Source organism: Falco peregrinus, chromosome 14 (genome assembly GCF_023634155.1).
Source record: "Falco peregrinus isolate bFalPer1 chromosome 14, bFalPer1.pri, whole genome shotgun sequence".
NCBI lineage: Eukaryota > Metazoa > Chordata > Aves > Falconiformes > Falconidae > Falco > Falco peregrinus.
Genome location: NC_073734.1, coordinates 17,544,506 through 17,571,335, shown reverse-complemented (window position 1 = coordinate 17,571,335; position 26,830 = coordinate 17,544,506). Strand labels below are relative to the sequence as shown.

At 37.8% G+C, this 26,830-nt stretch overlaps 1 protein-coding gene across 4 annotated transcripts; it reads left to right on the top strand.

Annotated features, from left to right (window-relative positions):
- The first annotated feature begins 5,049 nt into the window (after nt 1-5,049).
- On the top strand, nt 5,050-26,598 carry N4BP1 (NEDD4 binding protein 1). Of its 4 annotated transcripts, none has more exons than XM_055818798.1 (7): nt 5,074-5,335; nt 8,357-10,119; nt 17,243-17,373; nt 17,823-17,919; nt 19,703-19,810; nt 21,346-21,453; nt 23,504-26,598. In XM_055818798.1, exons 1-7 carry the CDS (start codon nt 5,117-5,119, stop codon nt 23,838-23,840), a joined length of 2,763 nt encoding a protein of 920 aa, XP_055674773.1. In that variant the 5' UTR covers nt 5,074-5,116; the 3' UTR covers nt 23,841-26,598. The 4 variants fall into 4 exon arrangements, with proteins under 4 accessions (XP_055674772.1, XP_055674773.1, XP_055674771.1 ...); XM_055818796.1 differs by having other exon boundaries at nt 5,075-5,467; XM_027781577.2 differs by lacking the exon at nt 5,074-5,335 and adding an exon at nt 5,518-5,738.
- The last annotated feature ends 232 nt before the right edge of the window (nt 26,599-26,830 follow it).

The following is a 26,830-nucleotide window of genomic DNA, read 5'->3' as shown; positions in this document are numbered from 1 at the left end:
AAAATATTGTTCTGTACAAGAAAACCTAAGCATTCCTTTTTAAACATTAAAATAAGATTAAAACTTAGGATGAGATTCTGGAAAACTTTACTAAAGTAAATCAGCACCTATTCAAAAGTCCAGCCAGTAGGAATAATTTTATTCACTTGAAGACCATATTGCATAGCCAGACAGGTACTTCTTTTTACACCTGTAATAATAATCTTCGATGACAATTCACTCAATTAATTTTGCTCTTTTATTTGTTGTTACTACTTGGCTTTCAATTTAACTAGAACTTCGCAATTTTATCTGTTCCTGTACATATGATTGTCCATAATGATTACATATGTCCCCAAAATACTATCCCATTTCACTGCTCTTCACTCATTCAGATGAAAAACATTTAGTCAGTTTAGCAGTCTTGTTGAAGTAAACAGGAACAAACATAAAGATGAATAATATTAATTTATATTAGTCTTAACATTGTAACAGATTTTGTGTAAACTCTCTGCAAACCGGTATCATTCAGATATGGAAGTTTTTACACCTATTCTTCTCTTGCTTTGCATGAATTTAAATAACAAAACAAAACGCAAATCACCTAACAGTTAGGTTTAACATGCTGCATCTCTTCAAATCATTAAAAAGCCATTGTCAGCCTATCTTTCCAGCTTATTGCACCCCTTGTACCTTTCAACTATTTGTGCCACTTATCAACACTTTATATACTAAACCTCCCAGAACAAACAGAGACCAGTTGTAAGATCCTATTCTATCAGCAGGCAGCTACCAAACAGGTACAGTGTATCAGGTACAGTACAAATAGGTAAAATGTTACTCGGTAACTATAGCTAGTGCTTTACAAAAAGGATTTAAATTCCTGAAGTCAAACTAGAAGCAAAATCTTTGCTTATAAAAATTAAAAACAAACAAAAAACCTCTTGGCTGCAAAAGTCATAAAACATTGATGGCACTCAAAAGACCAAGCCTATGTTTTTGATAAACTATAAAAAAAATACTTGAAAGAGCTTTATAAAATCCCTAGTTAAAAGATTAGCAAAACTACTGCATTAATTTTTGCAGTTGCAGAAACTTTGATAAAGTGCACCAATTTTAAACTGACTTACAGAGTGGCAATTGAGCATGGCACACTGTTTGTGGCATTTCAACTGAAGCTGGACTACATAGTCCTCAGGGACAGCTACATGATGCCGACACCCCTTCAAATACCACTTGTCATTTTTGCAAGTAATTCAGTGGTGTTCAATCCCTTCTCACAATAAAGATTATATTCTTATATTATCATTTGTTCTGTCAGTCATTCAAGTGAAGCTTGTGTCAAAGTACACAGCAGGCACAGAGTGTGGAGCCTTTACAGTGACTAGTAATAGTATAGCTAAATATTTACAATAAAAAAACCACAAAACTGTCTTCTGGAACATTTCCCAGGCTAAATAATAGTCTTTGCCAACAAACCTGCCACTTTTTGTAACTAATTAAGAAACTTGAGCAAACACACTCAAAAAGCTTCAAAACCAAATGTAGACACCATTACACAAAAAGAAAAATATTGCCTACTCAACAACTGACGTATGTATAATTGCAATGCTTTTGCCTTTTCTTCCTTTTATAATGATTCAATTATTTACAACAGATTCTTTTGCAAGGAATTTGGAATAAAGAAAAGTAATTAATTCTAATTTTAAGGGACTGAATAAGTTTCATTAATAGAAAATACTAATTATAGAATCTATACCTTGGATTATTTTTAAAAAGTTTGCCTCTTGATACTAAAGAAATAAGACCAAAGCTTTGATCTATAAGTTCATTAAGATGTCAGCATTGCAATAACGTCTCCAAAAGGGAAATCTTCTTAATCACAAGTCACCAGGGTTTTAAGCAAATATAAATGTCTGTCACTGCACAACTGGAGACTTGAACAAGATCTAGAAGTTTGTCTTTATAAAGCACTGTGAAGTCATTTCATTTCAAACCATTTTTGGCTTTTTGCTTTGTAGTTCTTTAAATGAAAAAACTTTTAATTAAAGCATATACCAAAATCTCCTAATGAGATCTTGATACTATCAGAGGCAGTCTTAAATTTTAGGATTATATTATATGCAAAGATTTGAAAGCTTTAGCCAAGGCTCCTTCTCCTTTCTGAAATATATGGAATTCATTTGAGGTATTACTTTTAGAAAAAATATGCTACTGTTTGTGTTATGACTACAAATTAAAGTTTCTGCTATTCAACTTCATGTCAGATACTTTCTATACCCTAGTATTTTAGGTCCCTATCCTGCAAAGAACACTTAAATAAATATTGTTTAATTATACATGTATTTAAAGTTATGCACGTGAATAACCCCACTGGAGACCATAATACTAATAACGAGGATCAGAGCTCCATCTGTAAAGTGCACCATTTTAGACTGTATAGATCATTTAACCAACAGGGATCTGAAAAAGAATTTTAAGATTTGATTTCCATTTTGTTTTCCATTTGAATGGAAAAATCCATTTGATTTTTCAGCCAGCACAACTCCTAGTTGAAGTACACAACTCAAGACCAAACACTTCACAAAGGCCCAGTTTCACAAAACCATTTATGCAACCAATTTTCAATTGCAGAAATTTTAATAACAAGCTAGAAGTTGCACAAGGCAGCTGAAGCAAGCTATTATAAAACATGAAAGAAAAAACCCCATGTATTTACACACTACTATTACTCCAACAGTAATACAAAGAATAAACTTGGCAACAACTCACATTCAGGACAATCTGTAAAATATCACACTGGTGTTCCAAGTTAAACTGCAAAGGCAGGCATTGGGTGTAATCAATTCCTTTGATTGCTACCAGCTAAACTTCCCTTCCTTAAAAAAAGCTTACAAGATGCAACCAAAGATTCAGGAAAATGAAATTTCCTCTCTAATTAAACAGGGCCTATCACTTTGGATATTTTACTGTGAAAAGCCCATAGGCTCAAAAGACAAATCCTCTTTGTAAGCAGCCTATTATAAAACCTAAAAGGATTTCTAGTGTTCTCAACCTAGCTTACATTTGGTGTTTGCACACCTGAATATCCGCTTGTGACAAATGGCTTGCAATTTCTCCTAAGCATGGGGAAGATTAAGTTCAGGATGCAGTTTCAAATGGTCACTGAAAAAAAAAAAAAAAATATCACTGTAATTTAAATATTTTTTTCTATTCTGAGTCACAGCAATGCAGGGAGAAAGACACAACTTGTTTTAATAATTGACCCATGTTTGTAAACATAAGTAAACCTTTTAAATGGCACTGGTCTCTTTCACTTCAAAAGGGCTTTAGTTTGTTTTATGAATGTTACAATGTCATGTACTATTTCACCTTAGCAGACTGGGTCACAGTCTTACAGAACCATTCATGCTCACGACCTCCCGGAGAGCAGTTTCAGACCATTATAATGCTGTAAATGACCTTTGAATACAGATTTGTAGAGAATACATATAAAATTATAAAGGTAGTAATAAATTCAGCACTGAGACCAAGTTTTATAACATACAGTATGGCAAAATAGACCACAAGAAAATATACACAGCATGAACCATTCCAAACGGCTGTGTTGACATGGTAGGCAAAAAAAAAAAAAAAAAAAAGTATTTTTTCCCAGGTTTTTAATGATACTTTGTATCCCGAATTTCTGGTAATTTCGTTTTTATTATAAAGTTCCTTGCTTAACAATTTAATTTGCAATTAGTGACTACAATGCAACCGTGGCTGCAGTGACTATGTTTTAACAGCTGATGGCACCAATCACCTCAAGAAATTGCTTAAGTGTTAAGTTACATTCTTATCTGTGAATATGTAGACTGATGGGAAAGCAAAATACAAATGTCTAAATAACAAAAATAGAAAAATTTTATCTTCAGGAAAGTACAGGATCTTTCTCCATTATGACACCAGCGTCAAAACCCTGTCCTGTTTAGAATGCACATATGTGTGTAAACACTGTGTGTGTGTGTGTTTGTGTACACAGATGTCACGGACAAAATTTATATTGGACTCAAAAATATAACACTTCAAATTCAGATAGGAAAACATATATAGCTATACCTGGATGTAAACATTTGGTGTGATTTTCTGATGTACTAAGAGCTGCAAACTCTTGTTTAGTTATAAAGTTCCTGAACAGGGATACAAGTGCCTTTATAAAAATGGTATTTTGTATTCATCCTTTCCTGGTGTAACATATAAGTATATTAAAAGAGACTATGTGCCTTTAGATACAGAACCATAAAATATTTTTACTCTTTGAAGAGATTATATTTAATGAACAACTACTAAAAAACCTAACTTCTCAGTGATGCTAAAGAAATGGACAAAACAAGTGGGAATCAAGACTAGGGCAAACTTGGAAGATATTTACATGGGTCCGAGATGGGAAGAGATGGAAGAGACCAAGATATTTACTTTGTACAACAGTTGGGTAGCATTGCCAGCTCTAGGCATTCAAAAGCCTAGTGAAGTCCTAGAGCTACTTTTTAAGAATTAATCTTATCCTTCACGACTCTTTGGTTTTGGTGGTTTTGGTTGTTGGTTTAAGTAAAACATGTGCCCCCTTTGTTTTCTGAGCTACCAGAGCTAAGGATTTGGGGATGGGGGCTATACTTCTGTCCCCTGCAACCCTGAGGTAAAAAACTTACGTTTCTTTTAAAACGAAATCCAGGACGATACCAGAACATTACTATGCCAACGGTATCTTAAAACCAAAGTGCTGGGGCTGTGGAACCGTGAAGGAAGAAGGCTTCCCCCCGGGCGGGAGGCGTCCGCCGCCTGAGGGGAGAGGCTGCGCTGGGGGCGCTGCGCGGAGAGGGCTGCGCCGCGCGCTAACGGCCGCGGGCGGTGCGCGGGCCGCTGTGAGGAGCCGCCCGCCTCTCCTCAGGGCAGCGGGGAGACGGCCGCGGGCACCCGCCAGCCTACAGCGGGAGCGGCGAGCCGGAGCGAGGAAATGAGGCTCTGGGCTCTCCCCCGAGCGGCCCGCCCCGTGACAAAACGGGAAGCAGCGCAGCCGAGGGAGGAGCGCTTCCCGCGGCCTTGCTAACGATGGCTCCGCGGCTGTGCAGCGGCACTGCCCGCCTCCTGGCGCGGGTCGATGACGTCAGCAGACTGTGGTTGGGAGCCCGGGGATTCCCCGTGTTGTTGTCCCGGGGCCCGGTGCGATGGGCGGCCGGAGCGTGGGGCGGCGCTGATGGCGGCTCGCTGGGCTGCCCGCGGCTCCCAGCCGGAGCGGGGGGTGGACGAGTTCACCGTCCCTGCGGAAAAGAGCCGCCTCCTGGAGGGGAGCCGAGGCCGCATCGAAAGCTTGTTTGAGGTGCGGCTGGCCGTGCTGAGGGCGCAGGGGGACTGGCGGTCCGCGATCCGGCCGCCGGGCCAGCCGCTGCCCGCCGCCTCCAGGATCTGGGTGCAGCTGGCGGGCGGCGGGAAGGCCGTGCGCAGCGCCAAGGTACGGGGGGGCGGGGGCCGGGCGGGAAGTTGCGCCTTGGCGGCCTCGGTCGCCCGGAGGAGGGTCGAGGCCGTGCCTGCGTACGGAGGCCCCCCGGCCGGGGCAGGGCTGGGGGCCGTTGCGTGCAGGAAGGAGGAAGAAAGGGTGGGGAGAAAGGCTGCGCTCCGCGGGGAAACCGAAACGGTCCCGCCTTGGCCACGGGTGCGTTCAGGTGCCAGGGTGTCTGCCGTAGTGTCGACGCAAGCGTAGAGAATAAAGGGAAACAATTCAGGTGAGAAGCCGGCACTGCGGAGCGCAGCGCGTTGCGGTCGCCCCGCTGGAGCGTTCCCGGCTGCGGGAGGGGCTTTAACGCCTGCGGGAGCGGGCCGGGGTCTGGCCTACAGCGCCGTTGAGGTGTATCGCTCTCCGTTTGCTCCCCAAAGTCAAGAAATTCTTCGGGGTTGCCTGCGTGTTGCCGCGCCCCACAGTTGCTTTGCAGACGTGACTTGCCTCTGTGGCGTTTAGCGGCCTGCTAGCGAAGCTGTCGCAAACAGCCGCGCAGAGCCAGCGTTTCCTTCGCGTAAAAGTTGGCAGATCCAGACTGCTTCGCGGGTCTGTGGCTGGAGCAGGTTAAGTTGGCTCTTTCACCCAGCACTAAACGCGTTAAAAGAGAGCTGGTTGTGCTGCTGGCTGTGCCAGTGGTTGCTGTGAAAGGATCTTGACAGGACTGTTTTGTTAAATCTCCTGTATAGCTAACCTTTGGAGAGGCTCAGCAGCGGTGATGAAATGGGCATTACGTGAGTAATGAGTGGACCTGGCAGCTCTAGCTGTGTGAGTCATGTGCTGAGCACTGGCTGGGCCGAGGGTGGCTTTCCACACCAACATCTTGATAAGTGGGCGTTTGTGTCTGTTTGTTTAAATACACGTATTTAGCAAGGGTCCTTAGAATGTGTTTTGTAACTCGGCTTGGCAGTCCACTTTCAAAAGCCTGATTCCTCAACGATGTACTGCATAAAACTCAGAAGGAAAATACTATTAGTGTTGAGGGGGTTGAATTATCTGACTCTGACATTGACTCTGGCGAATTTGCTTGTATCCTTGGGCTCAGAGACTCTAGAAACTGTTAGAAGTAGTATAAACAGCTACCCTCCAGGCAGCTGCAGTGCAGCTTCCCCCCCCCCCCCCCCCCCCCGAAAATTAAAGCCTGAAACAAACAGCACAAGATTTCCATTTTCCAATTCATGCATTTCCTAATGACATAGAAAGTTTGCTTCCTGTTCCAAATAACTTAAAGGGTATGGGAGACTTGACTTCCCTTATGTGTAAAGCAGTTTTCAACCCTATCTGGAGGGATTATTGACTAGAAAGTACAAACAATTGCATGTCTTTACTGTCTCCCTTCAAAAAGTTTAGTGATAGCACTTTGTGTTTTAATTCACCAGTTACATGCAATGTATTAATTCTTCAGTGCTGCTTAGTAAATGTAAAAGAAAAAAAAGGGAGTTCCCTGATATTGAGTATTATTTTTTCTGATGTCCTGTTGCTCTGCAACAGCAGTCATGTGATGACTAAAGCATGAAAAGTAATCCTATGGATTTTGTTGCAGAAGCAGTTTTGTGCTAATATAGTCTTGAAGCAGTCTGCCTTGGTATCTGTGGTGACGTAACTCAAGAGGTGATAGGAAGTGGTGTTAACGTTATTCATTACCTCGTATTGGTTTTCAGTTCCATTAAGAGAGAAGTTTAATTTCTGACAGTAAAGATGGATAATAAAACTTGTTATGCTTGGGAGTCTGCATATGCAAGGACTGCTGCTTAGAAACTGGTTTCACTATGTCACAGAATTTTAAGCACAGAAAGACACAGTTCGGGGAAGAATAATGCTACCTGAAAGAAGAAATAGTATACTATATTGGCAGAGTTCTGAACTCTTGACACATTAAAAAAAGGTAGTATAGTGAATTTACCTATAGTAACTCCTAGGTGGCAGAAATACAATGGGATTACTTTTTTTTTTTTTTAAATCTGTTAAAAACCTGAACTTCTGGAACCCAACTATCTGGAGCCTGGAGTTTTCTCAGCCATTTGTCATTATAATCTTTTTCAAAATACTGGGTTTCAAAGCTTCCTGTGGAAAGTTGGCTTGCTGTTGAGCCTTTTGGGTGTGATTTTTTTTTTTTTTTTGGTGTCAAATACCCATTATAAGTAGGTGCTCTGGCAGTAGTAGTTTTAAAATAAAAATGTTTTGTTTGGTTAGTAAGGGATTCTATCAGAGCTCAGTAGTTTTGTCATTTGTTTTTAGCATATTTTTTTTTCCATACAGTCTCTTAATGGATACTGCTGTGTCTACTAGTTATATTGTGCCATGCCACAGGATCGGTGTCCCTGATTCATCAGTATAGAATAAGTAACACATCAGAACAACTTAAAATTACAGGATAGCTAGTGCTGTGATGAGCCTTTGGAAATTTTCTTTAGAAACTGTTTTTAGAAGCTCAGTTTTATGGACTAGGTAGAATTCTCTAGTGCAAGGCATTTGTTCATGAAGCATATGGTCTCTGACCAAGGAATGGGTGTGGGAAAATAAATCTCCTTTTACTTGTCTTTTAAACTGTTTGAGCTACAACTTAAATACTCTGTTACTATCAGTTTCAAGTAATTTTTTTTTTTTATAAATGGTAGGGTATAAAAGTTAGCTTTCTATGAGATCTAATTAAAGTCACTTCAAATGTTTGTATTTTATATCTTTTATCCAGTTTACTGGCAGTATTTACTTTCTTACATTTCTAACACTAAGTTGGCTTTAATTTCTAATGTGCTTGTCCATTACTGATTTAACCAACATAACTGACCTAACTTAATATGTTAGCTTTTCACAAGTATTCACTTTGCTGTCTTTTTCTCCTTCTAGGAGTATATTAAGGGACTTTGTGAACCTGAGCTAGAAGAAAAGGAGTACTACCCAAAGGACATGCACTGCATCTTTGTTGGTGCACAGAGCCTGTTTCTCAACAGTCTTATTCAGGATACCTGTGCAGATATAATGGTGCTGGAAATAGGATTGCTCAGTATTAAGGGGGTGACAGAAGCTGTTGTTATGGCTCAAAGTCATGTTCAGCAGTTTGTGAAGCTTTTTGAGAATAATGAAAGCTTATTAAGTGACAACGAATCAGAGATTAAAAAGCAATTCAGACAATTTGTGGAATCACATGCAGATAAGTATACAATGGATTTACTGATTTTGCCTAGCTCACTAAAAAGAGAACTCCTAATTCTCACACAAACTGAATGTTGTGAAGTGGAGAGTGAGATCATAGATCTTACAGGTTCTGAAAGCCCAACAGAGTTTTTACAGAATGAAGCCTCCAAGGTAATCGCTACAAACGGAGATGGAAGAGCAGGTAGTGAGGAAGCAAGAAACAGTGCTGGGACACCTGTAACTGAGCTTACAAAGCAAATGGACACTGTGTTTTCTGATGCTCCTGAAACAGGTTTTAGTCCCATAAATGTTATGCCTCTGTCAGAGGCAGTGGTGCCTAAAGAAAGGCAGTCATGTAAAAGAAGATCTTCGCACGATGAGGAAAGACTCCCTAAAAAGCCGTTCTCTTTGGAAAATGATCAGGAAGTGAAACCTGCCTCACACAGTAATCCTTCAGACAGCAAGGCAATTACTGATCTGTTTTCAGATAGCTACAGTGAATCAGATGATCCTAGTTATTGCCTTAAAGAAGCTGGTGATACCAGTGAGGAAATGGAATATACGATTCTTGTGAACTTTTTCAGAACAATGGGATATTCCCAAAATATTGTAGAAAAAGTTATTGGTATCCTGGGACAATCTGTGGAACCATTAACATTGCTAGAAGAAATTGAAAAGGAAAATATAAAATTTCAAAAAGAACATGAGCAGTCATCTCAAAAGCCTAGAACTATCAATCCTCCTTTAGGGAGTAATGCAAATAATTCACAAAAGCTAGAAGACAAAGGCATTTCTAGCAATAGAAGTCCACTTAAATCGAGTCATACTTCAAATGAAACAAAAAATGAACATCACAAAATAAGAGATTCACCAAGCATACAAGTCAACGCAGAAGGTAAAACGCATATGTTAGTACGCAAACCTGCTTCTCCTTCCAATAAAAATTCAACTGTATGCTATAAACAAAGAGGCATTTATTGTCCTGATAAGAATCGCAGTTCAAGGTCGGGTGATGTAGAAACTGATGGTGTAAATTCTGGCGTTACACAAGCTCTAAAAGACGCTGATTTTGTAGCCAGAGGGAGCTCAGATGTGCAGCATTCCTCAACTAAGACTAAAACTGCAGTTCAGCAAAAATCTGCAGGGCCCTCAATTGTACAGAATAGTCATCCTGTTTTTGAGGACCAATTTGGACACTGCAGCTCTTCTCCAGTGAGATTTCAGAACCAACGCCTTTCCCAAACCTCAGATTCTGAAAATCTTACCCCAGACCATGTATTGTCTACACAAATACATCCTTCAGATTCTGATAGAGAGACAGTGGGACCACGCAGACATCATTCTGATCCTTCAATTACTGGAGTCCAAAGATTTTTGGATTCTCTGAAAAAGCCATACAAACTGGAGTTGAAAAATGAACCTGGGAATCCATATTTAAAACATATCATTATTGATGGAAGCAATGTTGCAATTTCGTAAGTATTGTTCTTTTCGTCTCTCCATTAAAAGCTCAATGAACTTTCAGATTAAATAGGGACTAAGAGGTTGCTGTGGCATGTGTAAAGTTTTTGCTAGTTAGTTTTTTGGTGTCCAGCAGTCCATGTACACAGTAAGATCTTTCAGCTACTGTTAATGGATGCATTGGTGAGTTTTGGTAAGGCTTGATAATGAAAAATTAGATGAGATTGACATTGGCCATTTCAATTTCCAGTGCCTAGCAATTTTGGTAGTTTTTACTCTCCATTTAGTGACAGCATGCATTTTTATGACTGACTTGTTTGGAGTTACTATTCTTTGTTGAGATGCTGTGCATAGAAGGAAATTCAGAAGTTTTTAGCAAGTGTGCTCTGTGACAAATCTAGCTAGAACAGTGTGGTTGTGTGATATTCTATCATGAAACAATACTTGTAGAATTTACTTCTGGTTTAAAAAGATTACATAGTCTGAAGTTGAACAAATGCAGTAAGTGGTTAAAATAGAATAAGGAAAATCCTTGATGATATTGACTTAAATGCAATACTCTGGAAAATACTCTGTAAAGCTTTCTAAGACGTAGCTTTCCTGCTGTAGTAGAAATTTATGGATTTGTGAAAATGGGTAGCTTACATTTATGTAGGCCAAATACTAATTTGAAAAAAACAGAATAGGGAAAGGAAACTAAAACTAGATACATATTAGAGGTATAAGAGATCCTTTTTGATAACAAGATATTTCAAAATGAAAAGTGAATTAATTCTACAGCATTTCTTACTAGGCAATGGTCAGATTTGAAGTCTGATTTGTCCCATTTCAGAGCAACGTACTTTGAATTATCAGTGCTCCAGCCTGATGTAATATTTCAGTGAGCTCTGCTCTGTTGCAAAGAATTTTATGCATGAAACTGAATTTGCTTTGCACACATCAACGAAGTTGAGTTACCATCACTTAAGCGTTTTGGTTTTTTACTTTTGCTCTTAATTTCTTATAATTTTAAAGTGAAGGTTCTAATATAGTAGGAACATATTTGTCCTTTAACAAATTTACATTACACATTATGCTTGGGGTCCTGTTACTTTCTGCAGACATAGGCATGCAACAAAAATATTCCATCCTTCTCCTTAAAACTTGCAGAACTGTGTGTATGTGTGCACACACCTCGTCTTCCTGATACCTGAAAGAATGAATGTAAATGATAGTAGACATTTATAGGGCTGTTTGGATAATTTTGATGGGTTGACAAGGCACCATGCAAACAAACCCTATGGAATGGGCACAGTTAATACTGAAAAGATCAAGAAAACTCTTTCATTGACAATGATGCAGGGATTTTCCATTATTACACATATTTTCTAATTCCTCTTACTTTTTTTTCTCACTGTTTCTATTTGTAGATGACTTTGGAGAGCATTGCCAAGTACAATTTTCTTTTTTTTTATTTTTTTTTTAAGTTTGTTATCACTAACTGGAATAGGAAAAATCAGTTAGAATTATATCTCTTTAAAATGTTGTGCTTCACTTGGTTCATTTAACATTTGGCTCATCAAAACTATCCTTGAATTGGTTGCTGTTCTGTAGTCAGGAAGAGACTTGGATTTCTTTTCATACAAAGTAATTTTGGCAAGCACACGTGTCAGAAGGTTTTGTTGATGTTTGCTATGGGTTCACACATGTCAGAAGGTTTTGTTGATGTTTGCTATGGGGTTTTTTGTAGTTTTGGAATGTAAAAGTGAGTAATGACAAATGCAAGATCTCCTCCTCTTAAGGAGGATATCCCCTCTTAATGAGGAAGTGGTAGTTTTTAAAGAACAAACTGACTGTTCTCCTGCTTGGCTTATCAATCTAACAATAAATAATAGTAAACTTACTACAAGAACTTGCTAGTGAAGATTTTTTTTTGGTGCATTCAGAGTTCCCCTGCTGAATGTGCATGAGCCCTTCTAAGTATAGAAATTAGTTTTCATTCTGAAACCATGCTGCCAGAACCAAAATGGAGTACATTTAGCGAAACGATAGTAATTCTGATAAAGATCATCTGTATCCCCAGACAAAGCGGGGAAAAGATTAGGCTATTTAAGTGTTTCTTAAACACTTAAACTATTTTAAAATACAGATTTTAGTATTCCAATCTCTTGGGAGATTGGAAATCCTGAAGAGCCTCATATCAGCTATATTATCTTGTGTTTAGTTGTAGCTAATTCCTGAATATGATGTTTTTTTGAAGAATAGGCCAGAGTACTACCAGTGATCCAATGAATTCTGTAGGATGCTCTTAGGCTGAGAAAAACACGTATGACTAGTTAAGATACGTGTCATATGCCATGTACTTCCAGCTATTAGATGAGAGAGGCCTCCCAAAAGAATGGGCCTAAAGGCTGTTTAGGGGAAGGAAATAAACTTTTCCAGGGAAAAAATTACAATGTTATGTGCCGTAATAAAATCAGGTCAAGTGTGTCTTAAAACGAATTTAATGTTTCAGACAGTTGACAGCTGGTAGTTTCCTGGAAGTAACTATGTAAACACAGATCTGCCTGTGCATGTACACACAGTTGTGTTAATGGGGGGGAAATGGATGCATGCTTCTAGTTTCAGATACTGTTCTTTTGTGGTTGTGAAAGATCTACTTTAGGTCCTAAACATTTCATCAAAATCCATGGAATAGCAAAACTTCCTCAACTGTTAGGGATAATAAATACTTATAATTTCCTTTTCTCTGTAATATGTATGAACTTTGCTTAAGAACAGGAATGACAAATTATGTTGTTACTGTTGTGGAGTGCTAGTAGAATTATTAATATTACTTTAGCAAATTAGGGAATCATTCTTCACTTCTTCTCTTTATGTGCAATCCTAGCCTTATGTTTTCAGTTTTGATACCTTGGTATTTGCTGATAACTTACATAAACTACCAGATGACATCTTGAAATTCCTAGATGTATAGTTCATTCAGAAATATTTCTGCTGATGTCTTAAACTTAATTCATATAATAATATATCTCACTTCACCTGGTTTATTGACAGGCCTCTTATGTATTTGCACATGTTCCTGCTAGATTGCTGTTTTTCCCCATTCAGAGCAAAACATACATTTTTAAAAGATTATTAGCTTCAAATGCAGTTTAAGGACCAAGAGTGTAGTAATACAGAAATGTTTGCGATTAGTCCAGAAAGTCTCTATAGCACAGAGGAGGAGTCAAAAGTAAATCTAAGTAACAACTTCTATTTATGAGCAGGAATGTTGGAAGATTTCTTAATGTGTAACCTTACCTACCAAGAGATTATTAATTAAAGAAGGTGATGATCATCCTCATAACTTGGTTTCCCCAGGTTGAAGAGCCCAGAGCTAGTTCCTTATGACTGGCAGCAGTAAAACTTTCCAGGTCAATCACTGGAGAATAACAGATTAATGTTTTCTGTTATTTTATAGTCTTAACTTTAAAGGGGAAGCCTGACATGATCAGTAACTCTTGACATTCCTTTAATTCAAGTATGGTGTTTGATTATAGTAAATAGTTTTTAAAGCAGACATTTCCTCATTGTTCAGACTGTTAACTTAGAAAATAGTGATGTAGAAGTGCAAGTCACGATTGAGTCATAAGGTACCTTGAACTTTTAAAAATAATTTCCCAAGTGTGTATTAGTGGAAGAGAAATGCAGATTGATGGGATCATGTAGAAAATAACAGATACACCACATCCTCTTTGTCTATGTTTTTTTTTTTTTTTAACAGGAAGATATTTTTTTTCATCTGCGTTTTTCCTCTGTGGGGTTTTATGTCTTTGTTTTGTTGTTTTTGGTTTTTTTAAGAGCAACCAAATACGTCTGAAACCAGTTAATTAAAAGATAGTGAATAAACATCTCATTTTTCGGATGGCTGCAAGACTACTGTAGGCAGAGGTGTCCCAGCCTTTTTTGATTGAGCACCCTATCAGTAAAAAAAAGTCTTTGAGCATGCACCCCCAATATATGTATATTTATCAAGTATATATGGGCATTACTGAAGTCGTAATATATCTTCCATGCACCCCAATGGATTGTCTTGTGCACCAGCTGGGATGCTGGTGTAGTAGCATAGTAGCTGGGTACCATTGACATAGTCCCCAAATATGGCTATATAACAGCTGCTACTCAACTAAATGACAACTCTGCTTGTGAAAAGCAAAGCACAGAGAACTGCCTCAAAATAGCAGAACATCAAGTTATTTAAATGTCCTACTAAATAGTCAGTGCGTGGGAGCCTGGGTTTTTTGGTTGTTTTTTTTTAGTGTAGGTGTTCTGCAGCTTCCTTCTGGCTAAATAAAGCCTTGTTATTTTGTTCCATCTTAGAAAGTGAAGAATAGTTTTCAGCATTGGTTTGTTTTCAGTTTTACTTCTCGGTACCTTGAGGTTATGGGCATCTGCTTCCAGGCCTGTGTTGGTTTTTTTTGGTTGTTGGGGGGTTTTTTGACCCCTGAGTGTCATGTGTTTTGGAGGATTATTAATGTATTGACCACATGCTTAACTATGGCTGAATGGGCTTCTGAATCACTACTTGCCTTGTTAAGTCTGGAAGATTGCAAGAAGCTGAAGGTTTTTTCCTCTTGACATGTGCAGCGTAGTAAAAATGGTACATTGATCTTACTAATGCTAGCTGTACTTCCAATGTGCTTGTGGAATGAGAGAAACCCAGAGTTTACTCTAGCTGCTAGCAGGTATTTTTAAAAATTGCCTGTTTGTGTGCTGAAAACAGCCCTTCTGGGGCAGACTGAAATATCCAGATAGTTGTCAGGTAATTTTAAATTATTTTTAAAAAATGTGCAAGAAACTCAGTATGAAGGAATAATTGGATGGCATTAGACCTTGCTAGAACTGTTTGTAAATAATGGTACATAATTTCCTTAATTTAATTACAAAACCAAAGGGAAAATGTTACATGTCCCAGACAGCAACCTGCTGTTTGCGATCATGTCTTGTTTAACTTAAGAAATACCTTTGTAGGGTTTTACAGTTTTTTAAAGAATGGGGACAGCCAAAACCAGTATTACAATGGCAATTGGAGAACAGATGCAGTCTTTAAGATGGATGCTTGAGAAGACCACCTTGCTGTGCTACTTTGCTGTCCCTCAGATGTTTACGTAGGTCCAAGAAAGCATTTCATATTTCTGTGTATCTAGCAGTGACATATTTGTTCATATTATAGCTCACCTTAATTCTACATCTTATTTGATAAAGATATTGCTTCTATTTGCATGCTTCCCCCCCCTCCCCCCAAAGTCGCTACAGAGCAGGAGGTTTTGACCATGCAGGACAAATCAAGAGGTGCTGTTCTAGGCCTTAAAATACTTAAATAACAGAGTACTCTGTGTAGTTCAGCAGGTTTAAAGTTCTAAAACAGGAGAGCAGACAAGTAACAAAGTCATAATTTTCAACAGGAACATGGAGACCTTGACTTCTCTTGAAGTCCAGTTGAGAGCCATGAATACAGTGGAAGTATTTAATGGATTTTTCCAGTTCATTGAATAGGATACCTAACTTAAAGTGGGGGGATGAGAACTGCATTTTACTTTTATGACCTAGAAGGTTTAGGAGGGATAACTCTTCTGTGACAGTTGCATTCCTTTATTTGACTGCTCTTGACATTGAAAATACTTAATTTTATTAGGGCAAGTGTGGCATAGGATATTTTTTTTTTTCCTCCAGAAACTTTAATAAGTCAAATTTTTTTGCCATTTATAGTTCAGATGTAGCTTACTCATTTTTCTGCTCTTCTACGTATCTCAATTTCATAGAACCTTAATAGCTTTTATATTTTGATGCATTTATTTTAAAATGAGTTTACAGAATTGGAAAAGGATTCATGAATGCTACTAAAGGCTGAGTTTCACTGGAAACTGTTTCCATGGAGATGTTTTAAAGAACTCTGTTCAGAAGATTTCCTGATAGGTTAAACAAGGGGTTTAAAGATAAGATTCCATTCAAAACTAATAAGGCTTACTATTAGGCTTATGATATACTATTGCACATTTAACTAGGAGAGTGGTTTAAAATATGAATACCGCTTGGTCACTATATTGTTATGAGAAGCACTTTGGAGTGACTTAACATCAACTCAGAACATAGAATATGTACTACTTTGTAAGGCATGCTTTGTCTATTGATGCTGTCTGTTCTGAATCAGTGTGTCTTTTTTTAACCAAGTATATCTTTGTTTTGTCTAAGTGTAGCTTATGTAGCACCTTATGTAACGTGCTAATAGGTGCTTTTTAGGAATTTGTTTGAGCGGTATTTTTTTATTGCCTTCTGTGCTTTATGTTAAGATTCTTCTTCCATTATTCTCCTGAAGCTCAGTTCCCAGAATCTGGTTAGACAGTTAATTGCTAAAGGAGGGCTTCCTGCCGTGTCTTAAATGGGCATATAGGATCATTTGGATAATTCAGATTGGGATGGACCTCACAAGGTTATAAACTCCAATTTCTGTATCACCCATATTAGGCTGTTGCTAATTTTTCTGGAAAGTCACTTAAGTGACTGAGTTAGAAAAACAGGTAATGAACATAACTATATTTTTAAATGGACAGGGGGGAAAAGTTTACTACTGTAATAGTGTTTTGAAAATCTTTCTTGAAAGCAGTTTCATTATTTTACTTGAAAACAGTAGTTCAGGTTGTTGAAATTAAGGAAAAAGAGGCCCTAATATCTTAGATCATCAGAGAACTTCTCAGATGTAATCCTTAGGACCCAGTTGAACTACAGGTGTTCCATTTTTGTAGTAGGGCTATATTTGGAACTACCACAATATTGGATTATGATCATTTTAATCTATAATAAATAGATTTTGGGAAATGTCACTATTGGCCTCTTTTTAAAGCTAAACCCACTCCTCATTACCCAGATATTGTTGGGCCCGTAAAACTGAGAGGGAGCTATAAAGCTGCAAAGTAATGTTTCTATTCTCTTATTTTGCTGAAAATCTCTTTCCATTTATAAGGTTCTTTACCTGCAACATCCATCCACCTTTTCTTTTGGTGAGGCTGTATATGTAACTTCCAGCTTCACTTTGCAAGGTTTTGTTCAGTTTTCTTTATATTGGTAGTAGTAAAACTCTAGTGAATTTAATCTCCCTTCTCATTCTTTCACCCCCAGTCATGGTCTAAGGAAATTCTTCTCCTGTCGAGGAATTGCAATAGCTGTTGACTACTTTTGGAAACGTGGCCATAGAAATATTACTGTATTTGTTCCACAGTGGAGAACAAGACGTGATCCTTCCACTACAGGTGAGGGAAATAGTTTCCTAATGTTTGCTTTATTAAACTACATTGTAACTATTTCTTTGGGTACTTCTGGGAAGAGTGAATGGTGCAGGAATACTTCATAAGACGTGAAGCAGGAAGAGTCTGGCTGCTCAGCATGAGTAATTGGGTTTCAACATACAGTAGTCTGAGACACCTGGAAATGCTGTTTAGGCTAACTGACGTGCTCTAAGTGGAGGCCTTTTTGTTTGGTTTGTGTTTTGTTTGCTCTTTAATTCCCAGTTTCAACCTTTTCCTCCCTGTTTTTGTAATATTAGTAATTCGTCAACTATCAATATGTCATTTCTTTAGATTAATAAGTACAAAAGTAGCCAATTTTCTCTGCTAATTATCTCTCACACTAACTGTCAAGTCTATAAATAGCCTAGAAGAAAGCTTTTGTTTTTAAGAACAGTTGTTTCATGTTTTAACAGAGCAGGATTTCTTAACGCAGCTCCAAGATGTTGGAATATTGTCTTTAACCCCTGCAAGGATGGTTTTAGGAACAAGAATTGCTTCTCATGACGACAGGTACAGAATATACATAGTTTTAAAGTCCTTTTAAACATCTGACTAACGGTTGTAAAAAAGCTTAATACTTCATGAGTGGTTGTATTAGCTAGTTCTTCAGTCTGTCTAAAACTGAGCTCTACATCTGTTATGTTATTTTAGTGTCCTAAGAAACTTTTATATATGTAACTCTTTAATAATATTATACATACTCTTTTCAGAAATTCCTGGGAAATGGCAAATTTTCCTGGCAATTTTAATAAAGCAGTTTTGTAAAACAATCCATTTCAAATGTCATCACTTGCATTGAGGAAGAAATTAGTCTCCTAGTAATATTTTTATGCTTTCCTTATCATCAGTCTATCCCTGAATTGTCTTTTAAGTTTGGAGAGCACTAGTATAAATCAGCTACTGATCAGGTACTATTTTCTTCTAGTTTTATTTTCTTGGTGCCATTGTGGTGTACAGACAGATGTGTATTTGGAGCAATGTATTTGTAACAATACGTGGGCTAGTCAATTTCTAAGTTAATTAGAGCACCTAAGTTCAACTTCAAAATGTGGGGATCATATTTCAGTGAACAAGACAACAGTAAGGTTTAGGGGGTTTTTTTGTGGGGGGTTGAGGGGTTCTTTGCCAGATTTACAGTCTTGAAACACAGTAAAAAGTACATGCTGCTTAAGTTTGGGGTTTTTTTTTTTCTACAACCAGCTTTCCTAATTCTGCATGGATGAGTATATTGGCAGCTTTGAATTTGTTTTGCAGCTAGCTACAGTTGCCTGGATTTTGGTTTCTTCCTTCCTACAAATAATCATTCATACTTTTATTTTTCTGACAAAATTGTTGAGGTTTTGCATCATGGGCATGCCTGGTTTTGTTAGATTGCACAGTCACGTACCTGATTGCAAAACTTGATACATATAATAGACAAATTAAGTGCAGTCTATATATCCTCCTTGTTAAGATACAGTAACTCTAATCTCTTAAATAATAATGTTGTAGCAAGAAAAATGTACAAGGCAGCCAAGTTGGAGCTGCTTACACACTAATGGTTTGTATACAGCAAGCATTTCATATAAAATGCTGTGTAGGTGCAGTATTTACAGTTGAGGTTACTGTGGAAATGAATGTTGTGCTAACATATTTGCACTTTTTTCGGAAGCGTACACTTGTCTTTACAAGGACACTATCCATTATCTCTTTGCTAAAGTAGTTTCAAATGGCAAAAAGCCTGTTTTCCAACAGGTAAAAAAAAAAAAAAAACAAACAAGCCAGCCATGGGATTTTCTTGATAAATAAGTAGTTAACTTTTGTCATAATTTATTTAACAACAAAATGGTAGCAGCACTCTTTGTTAAAAAGTGTTGACAGAACAAACAACTAACATGCATAACACTATCTCACAGAACGTGGACATTAATGCTAAGCAAAAAAGTATAGGGAAATAAGTTTGTGTTGACATGTGAACTGAATACTGTGCTCTTTTAGTAAAGCAAACTACTTACCTCTACGGTTATTTAGAGTCTAATAATCTCCTGGGGTTTGGGGGTTTTTTTTGCCTGTTTATTTTTTTAATGGGGAAAAAAGCTTCCCATAAAGACTCTGCTGCACTAAATAAATGCATGCTACCTAAAACATTGCTTAAAGTTTATATGGTGGGTCAAAATAGAATAATTTCCTGGTAATCAGAGTGCTTGTTTTCATGTAAATAGGTTACTCTTAGTGAAATATTTAGTTTTCTAGATCTTTGGACAATTTTCAGCAAAGCAGACTGTCTTAACAGTCTTTTAAATGAATTTTACAGGTTTTTGTTACACCTTGCTGATAAAACTGGAGGTGTTATTGTGACTAATGATAACTTCAGAGAATTTGTGACAGAATCACTTGCCTGGAGAGACATTATTCAAAAAAGGTAATTACTCAGTTTCTGTGAAAGCTTAAAAGAATGTCTGTCCTTACAGTCGGTGGCACCATCTTCTTGTGGGATTTTTTTATCTTTAATTAATCTGTCATGCAGTTTGGGTAGAACCCAACCCGAAGTACTGGCTGTGTTTCCCCACTTGATTGATGTCCTTGTAATTATGTGTTGAATAGTCATGTCCCTGTTATTCATGTATTCACTAATGTATGTCTATCAATTGCTCACATAAATAGGAGCTTGGTGTAGCCGCCAAGCATTGTCACTACTGAAGCTGGGTGTTAGATCCTGTTAGTATGAGCTTTGTGGTTCTTTCTCACAGTCTTCCTTCTTTTACCTTTCATTTCTTCAAGGAGACATAATAGCTGATGCAGACATATAGTGTTACTTTTAAGGCTTCAGAATCAATCACTCTTTACTGTAGTACAACAAATCAGCATATGAAATAATGAACACTTGCAGCATATCCCAGTAGCCATTTCCCTGCAATTACTGAGTGTCCTTCAGGTTTAGATGAGTTCTCTTAGCTATCAAATATCCCTGCTTCAGTTTGTGAGTTCTCTGTGAATTACAGTTTTTGCTGTGCAACTGGGGTTTTTTTTGTTTGGCTTGGGTTTTTTCCCCTCCAATTAAATCAGGTCATTTTACTATTAAGATATGATCTTCTGTTGCCCAAATTTCCCACTAATCCCTTGGAGTCTCCCTGACATCTTCTGAAGGTACATCTGCTGCAGTGACTGGGGTCAGTATAAGTCTAAATAAATAAATAACTGAAAACTGTCCCGGGTTCTCAGGTATAGCTGGGAGAGCATGGAATTGATGTTGGCTAATCATGTGGGTATTTATGCTATCTCTTGAGTGAATTCTACCCGAGACAGGTTCTGTTCTACAGAAAATTAGCAGGAATACTTAGCATGTCATTCTCAGTCTGTGGGGTTTTAAGAGCTTGTGTTAACGTCTGCTATTAGTTTTAATTCTGGGGAAATTCCACTGTACCAAATTCTCTCCTTGCAGACAAATTTTGGTTAAACTGGGTTCCTTCAATGCAGATTTCCCCATCCCAAAATGATTCCAGAAAAAAGCTTCTTTGTCTTAACTGTAAACAGCTAATGCTATGTTTACTAGTTGTGTGGCTTTCTGGTAACATATGCATTTTAGCTACATGGTTGAAGATCCTTACAAGGAAGAGGAGTTTGGACAACCAGAAAATCTTCTCTAATCACCTAGAAATTTCCGCTGTGGTCTCATTGCAAAAATTTGCAGTCATCCAACACTTGCTATTTTAAAAAACCACCAAAACCACCTCGGTGTTCTGCAGCATAATGAGAATGGTTCACAGAAGTTCCCATTAAATTATTTTGGCAGTGAGTGCTGGTTGTATCTAAAATGGACTACTAGTTAAGCTTCAGCAAGTCCTGATGTGGTTTGAAGTGTTTGCTTTAAGGCAACTTGCCTTGTGCTACAGAGGTGAAGGGCAGTGAGGCTGTAATACATTGCTGTTAAATAATATTGAAAGAACTGTCTTGCAGGTTGCTGCAGTACACTTTTGCTGGTGACATATTTATGGTTCCTGATGATCCTTTGGGAAGAAATGGGCCTAGATTAGATGACTTCCTTCGGAGTGAAGGCTGTTCTAGGTATAAGCACTGTTTTCACTTCTGTTTTGAGACAGTTATGATTTTACATTTGAAATAAACTGGGTTTGATTCACTTGAACACCTCTTTATAGTAAAGGTACAGTGAAACTAAGCAAGAACACTGTAGGATGTAGTAGCTTAACAAAAACATTTTTTTCTTGTTACTTCAGTCTGTTCAGAAACTGTTGGTGACATTTGCATCTAACCAGGATCTCTCAGAACTAAGATAAGAATGACAATAATTTCCTTTGAGATCTGGTTGTCATGGCTTTCATGCAAATGTGGACCAAACTGTTTTAACATTACACAAAGCTGCCAGTGATTTGGGTATATGGTAGCCTGGTATCCTGTTAATTACAGTGACATTATTTCAAACACCTTGGTTGATTGCTTACTCATTCAGAGTGGGACAATAGGTGCTACAAGAGAAACCCTCTAAAGTGGCATTCTTTGTCACAGGAGAGGCATTTCACTTCACACTTGAGGGTACTGTAAATAAAACGTTTTTTGAGAGGCATTGTTATTTTAAACGCATTTGTATTTGATTCTTAATTTTAAATTATTAATAATCATATATTGTTACTTTTAAATCCTTGTACTTTTAAAATGTGCATATATTCAAAGTATGAATTTATTTTGTACTAACTACCAAGACTTGAGAATGGGTTTGCCCTTCTGTATAAGAAAACAAGCTGCTCTTTTCTTTCACCAGCTTAGACATTATAAATGCTAATGATAGTGAGGAGTATTGAGAGAGCTTTTAGAAACAAGTGCTTAAAAAATCAGCAATACGAAAGGCAAGCTGTACTCAAGGATTAATACAAAGAATAAACAGGAATCTCTGCTATTGGAAACAATTGAGGAAAGTGAGACCTGTATACCTGTAAGTCACAGGTTGATTTGAAAATAGGCATGTAATAGTGACGTGAAAAAAGCGAGTGCAGTTCTAGAACTCCAGTAGGAAAGGCGAAGTATTCAAGCTCTAATATAAAACCCTTACTGGATGTCACTTGGAACACTGTGGTTTAGCTGCCTGCATCTGAGAGAAATAAAGTGAAAATAGAGTGTGTTCTGAGAGCTGACTGTGATGATTGCAGAAATGGAAAGGGATTCTTCTGAGAGGGCTTGGAACTGGAAGTAGGCTTTGGTTTTTGCAGGGGGTGTGATGGGGTTTTCAAAGAAAGAGAAAAGGTGCCAGCAGAAAGAGTTAATCTTGTTCCTTCCCTGAGACTTTTCTACTTGAGTTAAATGATGCAGAAAGTATAAATGGCACTAAGAATAACATTAGAAACTGGAAGGATCTCGAGCAATTAGAGTGCCTTTCCATGTTGAGTAATGGGAGGTGTTATAACTTTTAAAATAGAGCTCTGTAATTGTCTCACCATGGTGGTAGGAAACTAGACTGTAACATGAGTTGTAGTTCACAATTCTGTGGTGTGTGAAGTAGGCCCTAAATTCTGTGGTGCTGGTAATTTAGAGTAGCAGCAGGTCCTCAAAGTCTGAGATAAAATCTCAGTAATTAAGGAAGAATATTCAGATCCTGGAATTGCTGAAAACCTTCGTATCTCCATTAAGGACATCATATGAGGGAAACAAGGCTTTGATCTGTATGTGAGCAAGCTCAGTCATGAGCCAAAGTAGGTGAGGAACAGTCTTGTAAAGCTTCTGAAAGCACCTTCGGTCTGTCAGTATTTTCACGTTCTGAGTTGGTGTACTTGTGTTCAGGGTACCTTTTTATCCATTTAGCTCAATAGTACTGATGTTAAAACTTCCATAAAATAAGCTTTGACTGTTCTGTATTCTGTCAAGGAAAGTACTTGCAACGCATTGGAAATAGTCATAGATGATGTTAATGTCCTTAGTTTTGTCAGATTCAAATACTATTTTGTTTCACTCTGGAAAAAATGCTTACCATTTGATTCTGATCAGTAACTAGCTGAGCAGCAGTGAAGTATAGGAGTTACACACATTTTTCTATTTTGTGTTTGACAGAGACAGCTAGCATTTCCTTTACCTTAATTTAATAAATTTTTTCTATTTTGTTCCATAGAGATTTTTGGTCAGCACAAAACGCTTTACAGAGAAGCGGACAACATTATTCTGAGACATCCTTCTCCGTACCAGTCCTCAAACCAACTAGTAGCAGTCAACAGTCTAAAAACAGAGTACATGATGATCACTCATCAACGTGGCTTCCACTGGAAACAAACACACAGGCTTGCCTAGCAGGGCCACCACAGAGATCTGCCTCAGAAACAGTACAGCTAAGAGAAGCTCTGATAAAAATTTTTCCTGACTATGAGCAAAGACAGAAGATTGATAAAATACTAGCTGATCATCCATTCATGAGAGATCTTAATGCACTGTCTGCCATGGTGCTTGACTGAATATTATACAGGGATTTTGATATCGCAACTGATCTGACTAACTTGGAGTATCAATGTGAAGAAGAATGTTGCTCTTCTATGTTACTTTGTGAATATTCGAAACCTAATTTTATTTGTATAAACAGATACTTTTTGTGTGTTCTGTTGCTAGTAGATGCCATTTTTTAGTAAATTAAAAACTGCTGCTACTACACATTCGTAGTAATATTTTCTATGAAAAAACCAAATCTTATACTTCACTTGAATTGCTTATTAAAGCAATGGCAGTTCTAAAGAACTGTTATCACTTTAAATATGTGTGTTAGCACTTTTTAAAAAATCCTTTCCTCAAGAGGGAAATGTCTTGTCAAAGTGACTGTTACAGCTTCAGATATATTTTCCAGATGCATGTGTAACATAAGCCATGCACCTGTCAGGTACCATTGTTGGTGTTTTATCTAGAGCATAGGTTTTCTAAGAATATCTATACTCTACTAGTACCTCCTTCACTTACAAACTTTGCAGTATTTTTCTATGGAAGTAAAACAGACCCTTTTAATATTTTCAGATATGAAGACTTCTACGTAGTGTATATGTGAACCTGCTTTCCTTAAACCTGCGTCGTGGATTTTGGAAATAGGCTATGCTCCTGTGGGTCTATGGAAAGCAGCTTGAAGATCACTGTATGGGAGCACTGGATGTTTGTTGTATTGTTGAAGTACTGTCACAAGGTGGCATTATGCATCTGCTGGATTGTAAAGAGGAAGGTTTCTGATATTCTGAAGTGCTTATTCTTATATAAAGATAGATTAAATGCAAGACAGATAACTGAGAGTGTTATGGATAAAATTGTATATGAACAACTTATGGATACTGATCAGCATTCTGATATTATGAGCAGCTATACCCTTTGTATAAATGGGTAAAATCTTAGTGTCCATTGAATGAAAACCAAGAAAATCCATTTGCCTGGTCGTCCAGGCTGAGAGATACTAGACTAGAGTAGTTAAGAGAGGGAAGGTTTCAATTAGAAAGTAAATTCAGAACTCTCCTCAATAGAAGGTATTTCTAATGCTTTAAAAGATCTGATACCAACATTGGTTTCTAAGTTGGAAATTCTTTTGACCATCAATACTCTTTTCAGAATAATTTAGTTTCTTTAACAATCTGCGCTATTACCTGGGTGTATTTGCCCTGCCTGTTCTAAATCTGAATGTTGTGATAAGCTATTAATAGAATGTGATGCTGTTTATATAGTAAGTGGCATGCTGTCTTGTGCAGAGCTAATACACTGCAGTTAACATTAAATCTGTTCTGCGTTCTATACCAAAAGTGAGATGGAAAAAAGGAAAAATCTATCAAAGCTGACCAGTAGTACCACTTTCAAGAACAGGAGCAAAATGAAGATTACTACGTGCCTATGTCTCTGTACATGATTAAGTCTGTTATGCCTTCCTTTCAACCAATTCCTTGTGCTAACTGTTCACATTGGTTAAATCAAATTAGATTGTAAAGAAAACGTGGGCTACAGAGCCCGTGTTAAATCTCTGACATACTGAACCTTGCCCTAAAGCATAAATATAGTGGCTTTCTCTCCAGTTCCCTGAGTTCTGAAATCATGCTTTACTTAGATGCGGAAGAGCTGCAATATACTGAGGAAATGAGGGTGTTGAAAGTCTGTCGTCTTGCATGGCCCCTTCGCATATGTTGTGAAGTCAGAAACAAAACAAAAGGCAAAGACAGGAGCAAACTGAAAGATGATTGCAGCAAAAGAAAATAGTATTAGAAACTGGTTTTACAGCATCTCAAAAATACAAGTGAGGATGAAGAAAGGTTTTTGATGTGTTTCTAGTAGTCTGTGTTCCAAACAGATGAATCTTAATTCTTTTTTTGGGCAATTCATTGGTCAAATGGGCAAAGTCATTCTGACCAGCGCATTGTCCAAGAAACAGTGCTTACCTACTAAGTGGTATGTGATTACTGCGTTCTGTCCCCATAAAAACTAGGCAGGTTCCTAAAGTCACTGATGGGAGTTGGTATCATTTTAATAAGTAGTAAGGGCATAAACTATGACTAGTAAAGGGCTTTGCCTTAACAGGGATAGGATCCCAAGGAGCACAGTGGTGGTAAATTGGATAGTTCTGCTTAGTTCTACATTTGAGTGAGATACAGGAACTGTGGCTCAGCTTCTTAATTCCCAAATAAGCTCTTCTAGAGGCAATCAGGAGAATCAAGGAAATGGGCCAAAAGTGATACAAACTGTTCCATGTCTCCTTTGCATATTAGTATACTCAGAACTGAAGCCCAACTGTGCAGGTAAAGAAGTGCAGATAAAGAAATACGGTTTTGTTTTCATTTGTTACAAGGAAGGAAAAAGGTAATAATTGAAGTATGATACCATACAGGCAGAAAACACACACAGCAGAAAAGTACCGTGTTGATTACTGTCTAGTGTGGGAAGACATGGTAAAGTATGTAAACTCTTCACTAGCTAGCAGTGGATTAGGGAACTATATTAATGCTAGTAAATGCTGATGTGCCATTCACTTCTGTGTTAAATGTCTAATTTGAAAGGAATTAAAGAGGAATGTGGCATCAGGTGTTCATAGTAGTAGCTGATTCCTTTTGCATGACACAAAAAAACTAGCTGGGAATAGTAGCCGTCCAAACTGTAATCTTACCACTTTTTCCAGACAGAGGACAGACTTGACAAATTCATTGATTTTGATGGCAGAAGTTTATTGCTGGACATTAAAGCTGAAATTCATGTGCAATGATATCAAGTGCGGCCAAAGATTCTTTGTTTTCTATTTTTCGTTTTTTAGGTTCCATTGTCTCTTCAGCTTTGAGTTTTAAATGCTGCATCTCTTTTAACTGGGAAAATGACAAACAACCAGTATGGTCTGAATTTTCCTTGAGGGAAATGGGTGGAGCTGTTGCAATGCTGTGCCATATGGTGGAGGAACACCCAGGGTGACATGTCAACTGCACTTAGAACAAAACCATCAGTG